The 19,163-nt window shown below is 34.3% G+C and overlaps 1 protein-coding gene and 1 pseudogene across 1 annotated transcript; both read right to left on the bottom strand.

Moving 5' to 3' along the window:
* Positions 1-2,628: 2,628 nt before the first annotated feature.
* On the bottom strand, positions 2,629-3,068 carry LOC120125139 (annotated as a pseudogene).
* A 7,481-nt stretch (positions 3,069-10,549) lies between these two features.
* On the bottom strand, positions 10,550-16,314 carry LOC120125229 (serine/threonine-protein kinase EDR1-like). Its single transcript, XM_039143714.1, has 15 exons — positions 15,972-16,314; positions 14,004-14,391; positions 13,776-13,892; positions 13,572-13,676; positions 12,820-13,318; positions 12,398-12,438; positions 12,232-12,300; positions 12,042-12,142; positions 11,693-11,771; positions 11,521-11,619; positions 11,369-11,437; positions 11,199-11,248; positions 11,019-11,100; positions 10,843-10,937; positions 10,550-10,729 (listed from the first exon to the last, which is right to left on the bottom strand). The coding sequence occupies exons 1-15, from the start codon at positions 16,262-16,264 to the stop codon at positions 10,627-10,629; spliced, it is 2,190 nt and encodes a 729-aa protein (XP_038999645.1). The 5' UTR covers positions 16,265-16,314; the 3' UTR covers positions 10,550-10,626.
* Between the last annotated feature and the right edge of the window lie 2,849 nt (positions 16,315-19,163).

Raw genomic sequence — 19,163 nt, 5'->3', positions numbered from 1 at the left:
ACATTGTTGTGAGTGTAACCAAACAAATCCGACACGTATCCTGGCATTAAACTATCTCCGTTGGTCAGCTGGGACTGTTCTGACCACCTCAGAACATCTGCATTATCTTCAAACTCTTTCTGAACCTTTCGTTCTATATTACTAGCCTTCTATATGGACATCGATCCCAAATCAACACCATAAAATTGATAGTGCAATGCAAAATAAAAAAAGAAATAAAGCAAAAACAAAAGAGAATCAGTTAGTAAACATAAAGCAATTAACCAGGGATAATAATTTGTTAAAGAATCCTACCCACACATGTTGGCTACCCAATCATGCTTTATCAGATCCTACCCAAACATGATATCTACCCCCATGCTTTGTTTAAACATTAAAACCCTAACCGCATGATATCTAATTCGCATGCTTGCTTGAAATATAAACCTAATCGTATGATCTCTAGTTCGCATGCATTTATTCTAAAAGCGAAAATAAATCACTCAAAAAGCTTTTCCTTGTGTACCCTCCTTACGGGACCCCAAAGGTTCGGGTTAGGCTCGACCTAATTTCGGGCTCTATATTCACTATATGTGGGGTTCGGTTCTAAAGTAATAGGTTCTCAAATTGTCCTTTTCGATGCCCCTTGGGCTATCAAACCCTCAATCTTGACCCATCACAGGCTTTGGGGGATTGAGTTCAATTCGAGAGAACACATGTCCTTATGTCCATGCGGAGGTGAATACCATCACGAGTACCATAAGGCGTGAGCTCCAAGAGCGATCCACTATCCCATGAAGAGGTGAAAATCACAAGAGGGAGTAATCTCTCACTTTTACTTAAATAGGAAGGAGCGGGGTTTTAGTTCATGTCATAATAATGCAACTGTGCAGTGTGTGAGAGAAAATGAAAAATACACAATCAGACAACACTCAAATCAATTCTCAATTCACACAATTAATACGAAACCATTAGCAAACAGATCAGTACAACTATTTATTGGTTAATCAAATTACAAATCAAAATGAAAACAAAACTTATTTAAAGCCTAACAAGGGATCAAAAACCAAATTAGAACGAATTTATAACTTTCATTTGCAAAGACAATTAATTAATCGACTATCGGCCTGACTCTCTAAAAAAAAAGTCCACAGTGGAGTCACCAAGTTGTCGAAACGATTTTTCTTTAAAAGTGAAAGTGATATTTTAAAAACCAAACCATTTTTAATTTAACTCCTTTTGTTAATTTTTAATTAAAAGTGAATGTGATTTAAAAGTCTCTCGTTTTAAAAAATTCGGGGTTCTCTTTACAATAAAAAAACATACGGTTCGAGGAGTCGCCACCTATATTTGATTAGGGTGTGATTGTGCACCCAAAAACATTTTATCATTTTAAATAAAAATTAATTTTAATTAAAATAAAAAATTGAGGTCTGCCTTACCAAAATTTGAGTTCGGGAGTCGGTTACATGTGGGGAAGGATTAACACCCCCACAACGCCCTAAATCGGTACCTAGTCGATTAATTAATGTCTTTGCAATGAAATTTACAAATTCGACTTTAATTTAGTTTATGATCCCATAAAAAAACAAGGATATGAATTTTACAATGAAATATAATAATATTAAATTATTTCCTATTGAGAAGAAACAAATACCTCATAACTCAAGGCAGTTAATTCTTACTTCAATCAAAATAAAGAAATATTATAATTCCATTATAACATTCAAATGCACCAAAATAGATTAAATTAAAATTACCAAGCCTTTTAGAAAGATGAAGAATATTCAATTATTTAAAAATATCGAGACCATATCTTAGATAAGTTATAACAACCTTTTCTCGACAAATTTAAATAGCCGAACATTTCTTTTTCTTTTATTCCCAAATTTTAAGGTGATGAGACATTTTTTAGGTTTCACTGTTGGGTACACTTTCAATTTAAAATCGTCAAAAGCGGCTCTCTAATAAGTTAAAACAAACATCTTAAAAAAAATTTAAATTAAAAGGGTATTATCCTTAATTCGATTATGTATTTATAAGTCGATTGATGCTAGTGAGAGTATCATACATATTATACGAGGATGTCACATGCTCAAAATTATACGCACGAATAATTACAACCATGTATACAATTCATGAACATAATTAAGGTTAACAGGATTTAAATTTGGCTAAAGAAATATACCTATAAAAAAAGGTTTAAAATGCAGATTCTAAATGTCATTTGTACTAAATGTCAATTTAAAGACAGTATTCCACTTATCATATTTAAAATAACAAAATTAAAATAAAGGTCAAATATGCTTAAGATATATACATATGCGTACACGTTTTGGAAATAAAACACAATTAACAAATACCCTGTCTATTTGTTTACACATACGTACTATAGCCATGTTACTCATATAATTCTACACATGCACACATACTATAACAGTTTATGGCCCAAATAAAATATTATGATCAGCTTAGAATGGAAATAACGGGGATTGAACGAATTTAATAAATACATAATTGACTAAAATAAAGAAAATAACAGATCTAAGGACCTAAGCAGCTAGTCAAACAAACAAAGACCCTAAAATGCAAATAGTCTTGTAATATAGACATTAACATCGTAATAAACCCATCAACAAATTTGCAGGAAAACGTCAATCAACAAACACCCAATGACTAAAATTAAAAGGGGAAAAAAGGAGAAATTTTGACAGACCATGGAGGTAGCTTAAGCATTAGCAGTTTTGGGAACGAGGGGAATAGAAGAACCATGTTTCCCAGGCTGTTTGAACTTGGCCTCTTCCTCATAGATCTTTTGCATCTGCAACATCCTCTCCATGATGAGCTCGTATTCACACTTCTCATATGAGTGGCGTTCATTCTCTCATTTCCAAGGCAAGTAAAACTCAGATTGGCGACACTTGTTGAGTGGGATGAGGAGATGAGCACATTGATCTCCGTATGGGATGGGGACCTTGTTCTCCACCATCTCAGCTTGGGTTGCTATCATCTTCTTCGATGAACCGTTGACTTCCATTTTTTTCTCTCCCTTGGCCTTTTTGTTCGAATCAAGAAAAAGATTGGATTATAAAGATGGTTTGCTTTCTCCGTTTTATAGATGACAAGATTCCACTTTCCTTTTTTTTATTTTGATTTCCTCTGTCCATTTGAAGGAAAGAGAGCCCCCTCCCCCCAATATAATTTTCTCTCGTGTTTTTATGCTTTCCCTATTAGAAAGGGAATAAGTAAATCTGTTAGCACAAGAATCACACTTTCTTCATTCAACATAGCTTTTTTATATACACTGCTGCACCAAGCTCTTAATTGCCTAACAGCCTGCATAATTGCTCTAACAACTTTGCTTAATAGCCTAACAGCTTTACTAACTACATCACCTTAGCTGGCCAAATACTAACACGTGTAGATCAGTTATATCCATCTAACATTCTTCATACTTGTTCCAGTTTTCTTTTGTTTTTTAATTAAAACTAGGTATTACACATATCTTATTGTGAAACTCCTCAAACGCAATTCTTGCCAAGGGTTTGGTGAAGCCATCAGCCACCTAATGAGCTAAGCTGCTGGAACGTAGTTAACTCGAATTTGCCCTGCAGCTACCTTCCCACGCACAAAGTGCACACCCAGATCTATATGCTTCGACTGTGCATGATAAACAACATTGTCACTCATTGCTATTGCTCCAGTATTGTCACACCACACCATTGGTTCTTGAGACTGTTGCAATCCAAGATGAGCAAGCAGTGCATTAACCTAGGTCACCTCAGCAGCTGCATCAACAAGGGATTTATATTCGGCTTCCATTGTTGAACTGGAGATAGACTTCTGCTTCTTGGAACTCCATGCAACCAGACTTCGACCAACGAATACTCCATAGCCAGAAATGGACCGCCTGTCATCAACACTAGCCCCCCAATCTGCATCAGTAAAAGCTTTAACGTTTAACCCTACATCAGTCTACTGAAAAAAAGACCATAGTCCACCGTTTCAGCTAAATACCTTAGTATTCTTTTAACAGCAGTCATATGCGTTTCTCGTGGTGTATGCATGTATTGTGCCACCTTGCCAACACTGTAGGCCACATCTGGTCACTTGTGACACAAATATAGAAAGGAGCCAACTATACTTCGGTATTCACTAGGATTGACCAACAATTCATCGTCATTTGCGGAAAGTTTAGGGGATGCTAACTTAGGTGTTGCACATGCAACTCCTCCTCTCATTCCAGCATTCTCAAGCAATTCTAACATAAACTTTCTTTGATTCAACAGAACTGAATCACGCGACCTTTGAACCTCAGTTCCTAAGAAAAACTTGAGCTGACCAAGGTCCTTTAACGAGAACCTATCATCGAGAAGACGAACAAGTTCTTGAATCGCATTGGAAGACTGCCCAGGGATGACTATGTCATCAACATATACCAACACATATAGATCATCATCATCCCTGTCACTAATAAACAACGAGGGGTCAGTATATGAGGCTGCAAATCCAAGCTGAAGAAGGTTATTTCGTAGCTTAGTATGCCAGTTTCGTGGGGCTTGTTTGAGACCATAGAGGGCCTTATTAAGCTTGCAAACCAGTGGAGCACCATCTTCATTTGTTTTCTCGAACCCCAGTGGTTGCTGTATGAACACCACTTCATCTGGGTCCCTGTTTAGGAATTCGTTGTTCACATCTATATGTCTCATTTCCCAATTATTCGCAATAGCCAACATAACATTAAAGAAGGCAAACTTCACAACCGGGCTAAACGTATCATTAAATTCGTAACCAGACACTTGGGCAAATCCCTTTGTAACCAGTAGTTCCTTATAGCATTGAATGGAGCCATTAAGGTTACTTTTTAGTTTCAAAAGCCATTTGCATCCAACTGGAACACGTTCTACAGGAAGCTCGACTAACTCCCACGTGTTATTGTGCTGAAGGGCATCATATTCAGCTTGAACAACCTCTCTCCAGCTGGAAGACTGTAAGGCCTCTTGGATTGTTGTTGGTTTTTCACTCTCAAAGTAGCTCGAGTAAGACTTTTGTTTAAACACTCCACACTTGCTACGTGTTAGCATGGGATGAAAATTTTACAGGGGATGACTGTTCGATATTTTGCTACAGGCATCTGTACCTGTGCTTATACTGGGCTCATCATAATCATCAGAATGCACCACATTGCTTGGCAGAGACACATCTGGACTCAGAGAATTGCTCGTAGAGGTATCTATTGTGGCCTCTGTGGTAGCTTCCTTAGCTACTTGTTATGGACTGTCTGTGTCAACTTTCTCAGCTATTTGTGATTGACTACCTTGCTAACCAGGATCATGGCAGATCACTTCATTTCGACCTGTACTTTGTACATCATTAGTTAAACCATATGAAGTACTTATGTATGACTAATTCCTCATTTTAGCAACAATGGGAATGTCTTGAAACTGAATTCCATGTTATCGACATCCCGAGTCACCAGTTGCCGAGCCATCAGCCACCTTGTCTGTAAAAGGAAAGATTGTTTCATTAAACACAACATGGCGCGATATGTAGACTCTACCGTCCCTTACAAGGCATTGATATCCTTTGTGCTGAGGGTTGAAGCCAAGATAAGTGCAAGACTGTGATCTAAAAGCCAATTTATGATTTTGAAACGGTCTCAAGTGTGGGAAACATTGGCAGCCAAAGACTCTTAATGCGCTGTAGTCTAGCTTTCTTTTAAGTAGTTTTTCGAATGGAGTCATGCCTCCAAGCACCGTGGTTGGTAGCATATTAATCATATGCACAAGAGTCATTACAACATATGACCAGAAACGAATGGGCAACGATGACTAAGCCAGTAACACAAGGACGAGTTCCACTATGTGACGGTGTCTACGCTCCACAACACCATTTTTTTATGATGTATATGGGAAGGATAGCCGATGCACTATACCTGATTATGCTAGAACCATCGAGAGGGGTCTATATTCACCACCCCAATTAGATTGGACTGCTTTAATCATCTGTCCAAACTAATTGTGCACAAGTTTATGAAACAGTTGAAACGCAGTGCATGCTTGTGACTTACTTTTGAGTAGGTAGATCCAAGTGTACGGTGTGCATGCATCAACGAATGAAATGTAATACTGAAAGCCATTTGATGCAACATGTGGAGGTCCCCACAAATCAGAGAAAACAAGTTCAAAGGGAGTATTGTATTGCGTATTCGAAGGTGTAAACGGTAGTTTATGACTTTTTCCTATAAAGCAAGCTACACATGTTTTATTAACATTTGAATCAATCTTTACATCAATATCTTTGGCTATTTTATTCATTGCATAGAAAGTTGGGTGTCCTAAGCGATGGTGCCAAAGTTCAGAATGTGACAAAACCAGCTGATACAAGGTGAGCTGCAACAGCATCGCGAACTCCTACACGCTTGCAGTCATGTGTAAAGGTATGCAGTCCCCCTTTCTCATCACCTTACAAGAGTATTTCTTTCAAAAACTCATCTCGAACATAGCACTTCTCAGCATGAAACTCCAAATACACATCATTTTCCCTAGCAAGCTTAGAGACCGAAAGTAAGTTTTTGGTTATCCGAGGTACATGCAATAACTCATTAATCAACAAAGCTCTTGAAGTAGAGTTAACAACCGAACTACCAATGTTTCTTATGTTAAGAGGAACTCCATTCCCCACAGTGAGCTTACCTGAGCCTCAAAACTCAACTAGATTGGAGACATTTGCTGTATCGGGTGTCATGTGGTGCGTTGCTCCTGAGTCAACCACCTAGTGATCAACAGATTTAGATGTAATATTATCTTGTGACTGGTTTGTTCCTTGATAACGTGCTTGAAAATAATCACAACTCATATTAGGAGTTTCAGTAGCTGCATAACGAGCATTAGCAACCTGTCCTTTGTGAGGTTGTGAGTCAGAGGTGACACACACAAAGTCCTCATCAAAGCGATGCCAACAGCGATCAACTAGGTGGCCAAGTTTCCCACATAACTGGCACTGGATCTTGGCTCTTACTCGACCACTACTGCCTGAGTTGGTACCAGAATTAGATCAAGAATTATTGGACTCACAGCGATCAATTTAAATAGAATTGTGATCATCACGTTGAATGGTTATATTAGCACTCATGGGAAGCGAATCTGGCTTCTCATCGAAAGCAGCCAGCTGGGCTTCATCATCTAGCAGGACTGTGTACAGACTGTCCAAAGAGAGTGTCTTTTTCATTGCAGTGATAACCGCCATAAAGGGCCCTGGGCAAACCTTTCAATACACTAGCAATATGGCCAACATGAGAGTCTGCACAGCCACACGAGGAAAGTGCATCACACACCTCTTTTACTTTGGTAAGGTAAACACGCATACTGTCATTATCTTTCTTGAGCGATTGTAGTTTGCAATGCAAACTCATTGCAGCTGTCGTGGATCTGCTAGCAAATAGCTATTGCATCGTAGTCCACACTATAGTAGCTGACTCAGCTCCAATAAACTGAGGATGGAGATGAGAGTTGATAGTGGACAACAGCCAGGATGCAAGCGCACTGTCTTGCACCACAAAGTCTTCAAATGCCTCATTAACACTCACCTCACCATTGGCACCAATGATCGTTTCCGGTGGAGGCTTCAAGGCACTGGTCAAGATTCGTTCAAGACGATGGCTATGAACAGTCAAGAGGACTTATTGCTTCCATAGTAGAAATTTCGTTTCATCGAGAACCACATTGACCTTCTTATGCGAGAAGCTCTTGGTTGATACCATAACCAGTAGAGGTCACATAGTAGTAGATATTAGACTAGAGGACCCAAGAACGTTGGCGAAAGATACCATATTAGAAAGGGAATAAGTAAATCTATTAGCACAAGAATCACACTTTCTTCATTCAACATAGCTTGCTTATATACAGTGCTGCACCAAGCTATGATTTACATTCATATTAGGAGTTAAGATTTTACCTACTTTATTCTATGTTAATTATTATTACATGAATTGTCTAAATCAGATTAAAATTCATTAATCGATCAAATGACAAAAAATATTTATATTATCTCATTAGTTTTTTTAATTAATCTAAGGTTAATACAACATAGTATATGTGCAAATATATTCATTTTATCTCACTTTATATATATTAAAACCTTAACATTTATCTTAAGACTATAATATTTCTTTATTTAATTAAAAATTATATAAATCATACTCGTAAATATTGAATAATAGTGGATAAGAAGTAGTAATAAATAAAAACTTAACCCCCCTGCATTATAACCTTTCTCGTATATTTATTATGTTGGAGTGGTTTTTGTATTGTTTTAGTATATCATTTTCAAAGTCGTGTGATGATTTGCTTCGGGATGAGTGGATCACGTTCGATGATTACTGTTGAGCATCATTAATGTCGAATCATGAGCACTATTAATTTAATTTATAAAAATTTAAAATTTTAAAATAATTAACGTATAATTATAAATTAATTAAAATTTTATAAGTAAATTGTTTAAAATAAAATATTAATTACATTATTTTTATAATAATTAACGTATAATTAAAAATTAATTAAAGATTTAAAAGTAAATTGTTTAAAATAAAATATTAATTGCATTATTTTTATAATCTTTTTCCGGGTAAATTATACCAGTAACCACCCAACTATAGCCCATTTTCATTTTAACCATCATTTTTAAATTTTTATCAGTCAGGTCACCCAACTATTTAAGCAATCAGACCACTTGTCGTTAACATTTAACATAAGCGTTGACATGAACATTAATAAAATTGATATAATTACAAATTTGGTCACTTTTATTTATATATTCTATCAATTTGGTCCTAATTTTAATAAATTAAAATAAATTTAATCTTCGAATCAGATCATGTCATGTGTCACTAATGTCAAATATCATGACATGTGTCCCCACCCAATTGAAGGATTTAATTTATTTTAATTAAATATTATTCTATTTTTGTGTTTTCTTATCCATTTCAAAATTCTCACCCTACTGAGTTTAATTCAATGAAACAATCCAAAGCAATTAAAGTGTATTTCTCATTCACTAATATGTCTATTTCAATTTTATAATTATTATTTTTCATGATTTTCATTTTATTCATGTTTTTTAATTATTTTTTTGTAGACTTGTACCTTGAAAGTGAATATAAATTGTTGCAATGATTGTCGAACGAAAGCAAAGGAAAAACTACAAAAAGTCAGTGATAATTCTATGATTCGAATTACATTTGGAGTTAAAATAATAATATAATTACTCCTTTGGAATTATAGTCGACAGACTCCACTCCTGATTGTAAAAAGTTAAACAAACTTCAGTAATTATATTTTTATTATTTTAACTCCAAATTTAATTCAAATCATAAAATTACCTCTGATTTTTTGCAGTTTGTCCTTTGTTAATCTTATTCTAAGATTATATCAATTTTATTAACTATCACATCAGTACTTCTATTAAATGTTAACGGAAAGTGACTTCATCGAATGTAATTAATTAGTTGGGTGACCTGATTGACAAAAATTCAAAAATGGTGATCAAAATGAAAATGAGCTATAGTTAGGTGATCATTGCTATTGTTTACCCAAAAAAATTATGAAAAATAATATAATTAATATTTTATTTTATATGATTTATCTTCAATTTGTTTTATTAGTTTATAATTATAGGTTGAGTTCTTTAGAATACTTATTTTTTATAAACTAAATCAATAATGTTCATCCTTAATGATATTTAACGTTACTCAAAATTTTCCTTTGCTTCATAGGTCAACAGTGTTCTATACTCTAAAAATGGGACAATAAACGTAGACATCTTGGATTTCCCTTATGCTCTCTGTGTTTTACAAACAAACAGAATCCATATACATACATATATATATATATATATATATATATATATATACACACGCACAAACAATTATTTCTTGCCGACATCTACTAAAATATATTATTTTACAATTCTGTTTTTCAGGCCAACAGGAAATAATGGTGTTAATTGGGCCTGAACCAGGCTGAATTGCACGTAGAGGCTGTTTTATTAACTCTACCAAAGCTCATACAAACGTAAAATATTTTAAAAAGACATCATAAATGTATAACTAATATAGATCTAAACAAACAAAACCTACGATAAACTGTTCATAAAACATTATTATAATTTTTATTTAAATTAAACTATAAATTAACTTAATTATTTTCACGACAAATTTGCTTTTTGAATTATTTTTAAAATCGTTTATAAACTCATATATATATATAATTAGTTTTTTATTTTAAATAAAATTTAAACTAAATAAAAATGCATAAAAATGAAATTTAAAATTCAAACTATAAAATTCAAAGAAGATAAAAACTGATATAATTTCACTATCACTATCTTTAAAGGTGCAAGTAGAAAAATAAAATAAATATTGATTACTAAATATTAAACAAACATTAAATGAACATACTCGTAGATGCTAAATAAATATATTTATAAATATTAGACATGTATATAAATGTTAAACAAATAAATACAAACACCTTCAAAAATAAATATATAAATATGAACACAATATTAAAATTTCTATTAGCCTAAAGTATAGCTAAGCTACCCCATCAAGTGAAAGAGTGGCATTGGTCCTCCAGCCCCATTGCGGCTTCAAGGCTCCGAGTACCTTCGACCCAATCCTACGGCAGATTTCGGGAAAATGCCGGTCATTCTACAGATTATGTCTTCAAACGATGGTCGGTTTTCTGGATTACTGCTTGCCGTGGAACATAAGAAATGGTTAGTTTTTTTTTCCTTCATTCATTTGCTTCTAAGTTTCTATGTTTGCAAAAAAGTGATCGGAAATAGAGCAAGATTGACATGTACCTTTGCCAACAGTCACGGATAATCGATTCTATATGCGGATCAAGGCCTTCGGGTAGCTCCAATCGCCTATCCATGAAGCCTACAACTCCAACTACCTACATTATGGTTTTGACATATAGATTAAGATATCAGAGATTTATGTGGTTTTGTAAGAAAAAAAGAAACAGGTTGAAGACCTGTAAACAGTTGAGATTGTTCCATGGAATGGAGACAGTCATCAACTCCCACAAGATTACTCCAAAACTGAATACATCAGACCTGTTCAGATTGATGTCAGGAATCAGTTGAGAACAAAGAACAACTTGAATCTTAATGTCTTTTAAGAGGAAAATATCAATCAGTTTTCGAGAAATTACTTCTCATTTGATGGTTCATTCCTCAGGACTTCTGGAGCCATCCATTGAGGCTGCAATTACAAAAAGTAGTGAATGGAGTTCTACGATAAGTAGTTATTATACAAAACTCTGAAACACAAATACATGATCTATTAAAGAAGAAACCGAAAAGAATTAGAAGTGGTCATTACTGTTCCTCTTCCGGTCTTTGTGGTTAAGAAAGTTCCATTTTTCCATCTCGAGAGGCCAAAGTCTCCAACCTAAGAAAAAATTGAGCAGTAAGCAATCTGAAAATGCTCAAACAAGCCTGTACGTTTTGAAGATATCGACCAGCACATGGTACCTTTACATTCCAATTCCTATCAACAAGGAGATTGGAAGACTTCAGGTCTCTATGCACAATTGGAGGATTCCTATGATGCAAGTAGTTCATGCCTCTAGCCTGCAGAAATAAAAGGGAAGTGTGAGGTTTTATTTGACGGCTAACTAGCAGAAAAGATAGACCGAAAACTCACAACATCAAGGGCCATCCTCATGCGCCTTTTAACATCCAATGCCTGATTAGTCTTGTGAAGTGCTTTGAAAAGGCTTCCCCTGATTATCAAACAATGATAGTTGAGTGCTACATATCATCAAGAAAGGACCAGCATGCATAGAACTTCTATGGAAGTTGATCTTCAAAATCTGAACGGGTATGGAGAAACGGGAATGTGTATTTTGCAACTTATGCCATGCACGACATCCCATGGACAAGAAATGGTGGGAAAAGAATAAACTAGGACACTAAAACACCCTCTATAGATGGGATCATTAACAGAGGATCGTTGATTGAGTACCCTTAGACAAAATAACAACTTTCATTACCTAGGCAAGAACTCAGTGACGATTGCAAGTCGATCTTGTGAGTACACTGCCCCCATGAACAGCAGAACATTAGGATGTCTTATTTTTCTCATTATATCAATCTGAAGAGCAAGAAAAGAACTGTCAAGGATCAGATAATTTCATTCATGACATTGCTTCATCAGAAAACCGAAGGGAATTCAGAGAGTACCTCTTTTTTGTAGTCTGATAATGTTGATTCTTCGTATTCACCTGAAAAATAGACCTTAACTGCAACATCCTTCTTGCAGAAAATGATATTTGTCCAGGTTAGTAAATATTTTTACACGAGTATTTGATATAGGAAATGGAAAAACAAAGGAATGAAAAGAACTTACTGATCCATTCCAAATTCCGCGATGAACAACTGCATACGAACCTGAAGGGGAAAGCAAACAAATTGATTGGGTCTATTAGATTAAAGTATAACATGTCAGCTATCATTTAACGTATATTAAACAAGGTAACAACAGTGTGCAGCCAATAAAGAACAATGAAGTATACGTACTGACCAACTTTCTTGGAAAAATCATTTTAAACTGAAGCTGTAACAAAGTAATATTAAACTACCTTTAAAAGGACTTAGTTTCGAGTAATTGTTTCCCGGGCATGTATTATCACCAAAGTTTTTTGAAACATGAACTGGAGGAAGTCTATAAAACAGTGCAAGAATCCAATTCCTACCAATCAAACTCTGTTTTTCAAGCACAACAGTAGGCAGGCATCTATGCATGTCAAAACTCAAAACTCAATTGTTTACCTTGCCCAATCTCCTCCCCTAAATGTAGGTCTTCCCAGTGAATCTCACAATCAACCATAGAGTTTGGCTCACTATCCCCTTTGCTTGATTGACTTTCTTGGCTTCCTATGCTCTCCCCTACACTTGATAAGCTTTTACCATCTGTCTGCTTTTGTAATTCATCTTCCACCCATGATGCATCCATATTTAGAAACTCCGGCTCCGATCCATTTTCATTTACTCGGCTCGCTAATCCTGCGGTAGATTCTCCCATACAACTTACTGAAAACTTCCCATTGCGCTCTCTTGAAGAATCTCCAAGCGGCGTTGGACTTATGCGCTTTTCAACACTAAAGTGATTCTGAATTGATGGCTTCAAACCTCTAGAAACATTATGTTCATCTGCCACATCATTTGTTGCCAGTCTACTAGTTGTATCCTTTCTCTGAGGACATTCATCATCATCGCTGCTGTGGTAGCTGGGTCCCCTGATCTGCAGTTTTGCCAAGACTTTTGCAGCCTACAATGATTTCACCACAAATTTAACCTACGTGTATGAAGAAGATGTAAACAGAGGTAGAATTGCTAACTCAGTGAAGTCATCAGTAGGATGTTAAGATCTACACTACAGGTTTTAATAGAGTCCTCAAGTTCTCATCAATTAGTTATATGCAACGCAATTTAGTAACTACAAACTACAAGATCCTAAAATTACCATTCAAATATTTGGTTGCAATAGCTTATAACAAACCAAGCTGAAAGAATGACTATACAATTTTTGAAGGTTGAGCAAGATCGAATGCATTGTCATCCTTTTTAGAGCTTATTCTTTCAGCTGTGTTCCTCCACTCATGGAAATTCGAGTTAAATTGACCTTCCTTGAATAATACAGAAGAGGAAGGAAAAAAGAACCAGTTAGATTCTGATTTAAATATATACAGAACCAGAAGACGAGCAATCTCAGAATGAAGTCTTACAGCTGTATCACGAGCCTCTAACTTGTCTTCTATGCTTGTTGCACCATCCTCTTGTTCCCTTGACTTATTACATGAATTGCTTAAACCATCTTGTTTCTTGAGTAGAAATCTTGAAGCCTGGGTGTTTTGACAATACACAATGTCAAGTGTTTTAGAAACTGAAAATAGAACCAGAAATGGAAAGAAGCTAAACAATGGCAAAACTGTAGTAATGCTAAACATAAGCACCAGATTAGAAACAGACGATGCAATCTGTGGCTGTGGTGGATGCCACTGTATGTTTTTCGACTTCAGCCTCCTCGATCTATTATGATCCTGATAAGTTCCCGAATTCTCTTTATTAATACCATTAAAAATGGATGCATCACTTGAAACTGTCACCACACCAGTAAGACGACCACCTTCGTACAAGGGACTTTTGGTCACCAAAGCCATAAAAATTTCACCTGACCTCCTCTTGAAAGGGAATTGACCTGACCATGATTGCCCAGAAATCAACTTCTCCATAATATTTTTAAGGGGCGCATGATATTCTTCCGCTATTAGAAGTGCCGTATCTCTTAGTCCCAAGACTTCATTGGACCTCCATCCAAAAAGATTTTCAGATGAGCGATTCCTGTGGTAAGAGAACCCTTTTCTTTATCAGCTGCACAACTTGAAAGTGATGTGAGATTTAATGAACACGTGATCAAAGGATTCAGTAAAAAGAAGAAGCATTCTTCAATCTTAAAGGCAGACCATTTGAGTAATGCTAATATAAGAAATATTGAAAGAGTTCTAAGATGCATTTTCTCAGAAACAAAGCATGCATAAATGATCTCAAACGAGTTGAAGAAGCTTTCTTCAATCTTAATGGCAGACCATTTGAGTAATGCTAATATAAGAAATATTGAAAGAGTTCTAAGATGCATTTTCTCAGAAACAAAGCATGCATAAATGATCTCAAACGAGTTGAAGAGCTGGCTCGTTATTATAATCTATTTTAATCAAGTGAACAGTAATGAGTATGCTGGACTTGTTTTTGTAGCCTCCATACAATATAACTTGAGAGACAAGCAACAAATATAAGTATCAAGTTTCCACAGTCAAAGCTGAAATATTTTACCATAGTCCTCACTACATATTTATTAATTGAGACTCTTCTCAGCGTTCCCCAGGAATAAAACTGTCAAATGAGTTTTCAGTTGAACACACGTATCTATCAAAATAGAGAAGGATACAAACGAACTGCAGTAAACACATGTTATCAGTGTATCACATTCTTCGCAGGTAGCTAACTTGGGGGGAGTAGTTCTGAACTAAGTCCTTCGAGAACCGATAACTAATTATCAGTTATGACATTCTTGCAAATATATATATATAACAGTGTATGACAAAAGGCAATCCCCTTCTCCATCACCATCATTACCTAATTTTCAAGTTACTAAATATAGGTAGATGCATCTGCAAACACGAAATGCAGGAATTGATGTAGGTGAAACCATGTTTCATATGAAAGACGCACATTAACCAACCACAGGAAGCATATGTAGACTATAATGTTTCTTGTTCAAAAGTGTGCAACTCTTCGGACTACTAATTATGGAAATTCTCAAGAAAACTTGATGACAAGATATTTATGTGGTTCTGATAGTTTGGGAAAATTTAGAAAATAAATCTTTAAAATAACTCATGCCAATAAAAATTTCCTGCCATATGAAAAAAAGAAGAGCCATTCGTTTTGAAGATTGACTCACTCTAAAAGGTTAAAAGAAAACAAAACAAAAAAGGAGAGTTCAGAATTGTATGTGAACTTTTATCAAACATCTTAACGACACTACAACAAACGAATACAAAAGAAGTGAAATCTAATGCTTGGTTCTTCTTTACATTAACAATCTCATAGACTTGTAAATTTCATTAAAAGTCAACATTACTGCTAATCCATCCATTTCAAGCATGATCTATGCTTAGTAACTTACCCAACCAAAGTTCAAAATTTCAATTAAAAATACTAGCCTCTGCCACTTTAAAGCCAAGATACACAATAAAAAGAGCTTTTTAAAATCTATACCAACTATCTGCATACAAGCAACTGTTTCATCATTACAGCAACTAAAAAAACTCAGAAACGATATTCAATCTTTTCAAAAGAATCCGCATATGAACTACTAAAAGGATCGATAAAAAAGGGGAAAAAGAGAGAGAAAGAGATACCAAAAGGTAATCCTCCCCGAAGCAGCTGAAGAGACATGAATAGCATGTCCAACGGATTCCAACACGTTCCTAAAAGGGCTTCCGGTGGAGAAGTATCCGGGAAACGTGGAAGCAACAGAATATGAAGTGGAATAGCCGGAATCTGACGCCAGCATGACCTTTTCATCGCTTCTTTTTTCTTGCTGCGCAAGCTCATCAAACTCTTCCCTCAGCTTAGCGTGACTCGCTTCCAGACTCAAGCACCGATCCACTAACGATCGGTAGAGACTCGCTACTGAGTCATCCCCAGCCATTTAATCAGTCACCGGTGACTCGTCGGAGATGGGAGTAACAAAGTATTTGGTTTTAGATTTTTTATAATTATAGCATAGTTTATTTAATACCCGGATGGTCGCTTATCGTATTTGCTTTTTCCAGTAATAAAATATATGCTTTAAAAAATAATATATATTTTGTAGTGTAAGAATCGTGGGGTCAAAGGTTGCCTGCCACGTGTATTGGCCGGCCAGGTGAAGCCATCAGGTGCGGACAGGTGCAACCTTGGGAAACTCAGATGGCGAATGGGGATGACGATTTCATATTTTTAGAAACTCTGTTTGCCATTGGTTAAAGAAGCGGGCAGCAATATCGATGCCTTTATGACGATAATCGCCTCGGGTTTGACCAAAATTACATGCATACCCTGCCGCCATTAGTTAAGTTTTGGTTTAATATCAAAATAAATGTCCGACTATACCCTTTTTTTCTGAATATGTGTCTAAAGTATTTTTTGACTTATTCTGGTGCATAACGTTACAAAAGTTACACTTTAGATGTTTAGACCATCAACAATGTTAATTTTTCTATTAAGTGACACGTACCACAATCTGATAATTTTAAAAATTGTATTTAAAATTAAAAAAATTAAAATTATATATTTTTTAAAAGAAAACACAAAAAATAAATAAATCCAAAACTTTAAAAACCTTCATTTCAAACCCTAAACCCACATCGACCATTGCCTTTTACCGTTGATAAAGCTCCACATGACTTCCCCTCCCTCCGGCGACCAAAACCCTTATAAAATCATAGCGATTGACGACTGATCATTGATGAATCGATGTTTTCCACACGCGAACCCTAGGATAAAAATCGTGATCCCACGTGATTCCAACAGTCAATCAACGACAACTACAACGGCATATGATTAGGAGGTTGACAGGGACTACATCAGCGACAATGGTCGCGATTGACAATGGCGAGGATAACAGGTTGAGGTTAATATTTGAAGATTTTTGGGTTTTTATAACTTAAAAGAAATTACAGTTTTTTTTAAAAAATATAATAATATTTTTAAGAACATAAATTTCAAAATAATCAGATTATAAAACGTGTCACTTAACGGGAAAAGTAACGTCGTTGAGGGTTCGAGCACCTAAAATAATAACGTTTGTAACGTTTGGTATCTGAATGAGTTAAAAAATATTTTAGGCACCTATTTGAAAAAAATAATATAATTTAGACACTTATTTTGATGTTAACCCTTAAGTTTTAAAGGAACCAAGTTGGCGCGTGGAGTGGGGGATTAGGTTTGGTTGCTTGTACTCAGACCATTTTTCTATTAATTTCTGACGTGGAATTTGTCCATTATATTGAGAGAAACGTCATGTACGATCAGCACTAAATTAGATTCGTGTTCCTCCTTCAAGCCAAACTCAGTCGAAGTCGATCTATTGTGCTCAGATTTATGATTTATTTATTTATTAGATTTTATTTTCGGTTTTAAGGTTTGTTCTTTATTAATTTGAGTTGATAGGCCTTTCAACGAATTTTTTTTACAAATGTTTATTTTAAGGTTAATTTAATTTTATTTATAAAAATATAGTAAGAAGTTATTTTAAAAAAAGAATTTTAAAATAATTAAACTAATTTTTTTATAAATTTTAAAACTAATCATATTTAAAGGAAAGGGGAATAAGATTTTAGGAGATTAAATGTGAGTGCTCCTAACCAGTCTAAAATCCATAAGAGAGTACGATGGAAAAAAGATAAGTAATTTAATCAATTAACCAAATATGTTTGCTCAATGTGAATTAAGATATTAATTGTTAGTAATGATCTTAAAAATATATTTGAAAGCATAAATGATTATTTACAATATATATATTTAAATATTATTTAAAATATTTAGTATTATAATATATAATAAAAATATAAAAAATATTTAAGAATTTTATTATAGTAATTATACATGTCTTATGAAAATATATAAAGTTTAAAATGATTTTTATCTAAATTAACATGATGAGATATAAAATATTTAAACTCATAATTAATCTATCAATCTTAAAATCATATCTTGATAAAAAAAATAAGTTTTTAAATTATAAAATAACATATCATATGAAAAAATGGATGTTAATTTTGACTTTAAAAGCAATTTTCAAACAAAAAAAGATAAAATTGTTTAACTTTTATGTTTGGATTGAAAAGAAAAGAAATAATATTTGTTCAGTATTACTTACGACTTCAAAAGTATCTTTACCCCGAAAACACTTTGCAAATGTTAGATGAGACCTAAATCATGTTGACATAAGTTTTCGTATATGGAAACAATGATGTTCAGAAAAATCCATATTAACAATTTATTAAAGGATAAAATATATTTTAAATCACTCAATTATTAAGCAGTTTATAAAAGTGATTACTTAATTTTAAAAAGTTATAATAAACATACTCAATTACACTTATGTTATAATCAAGTAGTTCCGTTAAAAATAAAACAAACGTTTGACGATGGCTCATATTATATCAATATTATATATATATATATATATATATATTCTATCAATTTAGTCTTAATTTAAAATAATTTAATAACTATAAACCCTCATATTAAAAAATATATCATTTTAATCTTATTCTTCTCTTAAATTGATTGTTCCTCTGTGTTCATCAATTTAACTCTAATAGATATTTGGTTTGTTGTTTCTTCTTTGCTCAAACCTACTTTAATATTTCTTTACTAAAAATAAATAATTAACATATTTTATATAAATTAAAAATAAATACATTGAAACTATAGGATGCAAAGTATTGTGAGAGAGACATAGTAATAGTAGGGATGGCAAAAAAACCGAACCTGTCGGTGAAAACCAAAAATTGAATTAAACGGGTCGGGTTCGGGGATGATAAATTGGGATGGGGATGGGG

The sequence above is a fragment of the Hibiscus syriacus genome, unplaced genomic scaffold, assembly GCF_006381635.1.
Source record: "Hibiscus syriacus cultivar Baekdansim isolate YM2019G1 unplaced genomic scaffold, ASM638163v2 tig00001340_pilon, whole genome shotgun sequence".
Classification (NCBI taxonomy): Eukaryota; Viridiplantae; Streptophyta; class Magnoliopsida; order Malvales; family Malvaceae; genus Hibiscus; species Hibiscus syriacus.
This window is presented reverse-complemented; position numbering and strand designations above follow the sequence as displayed.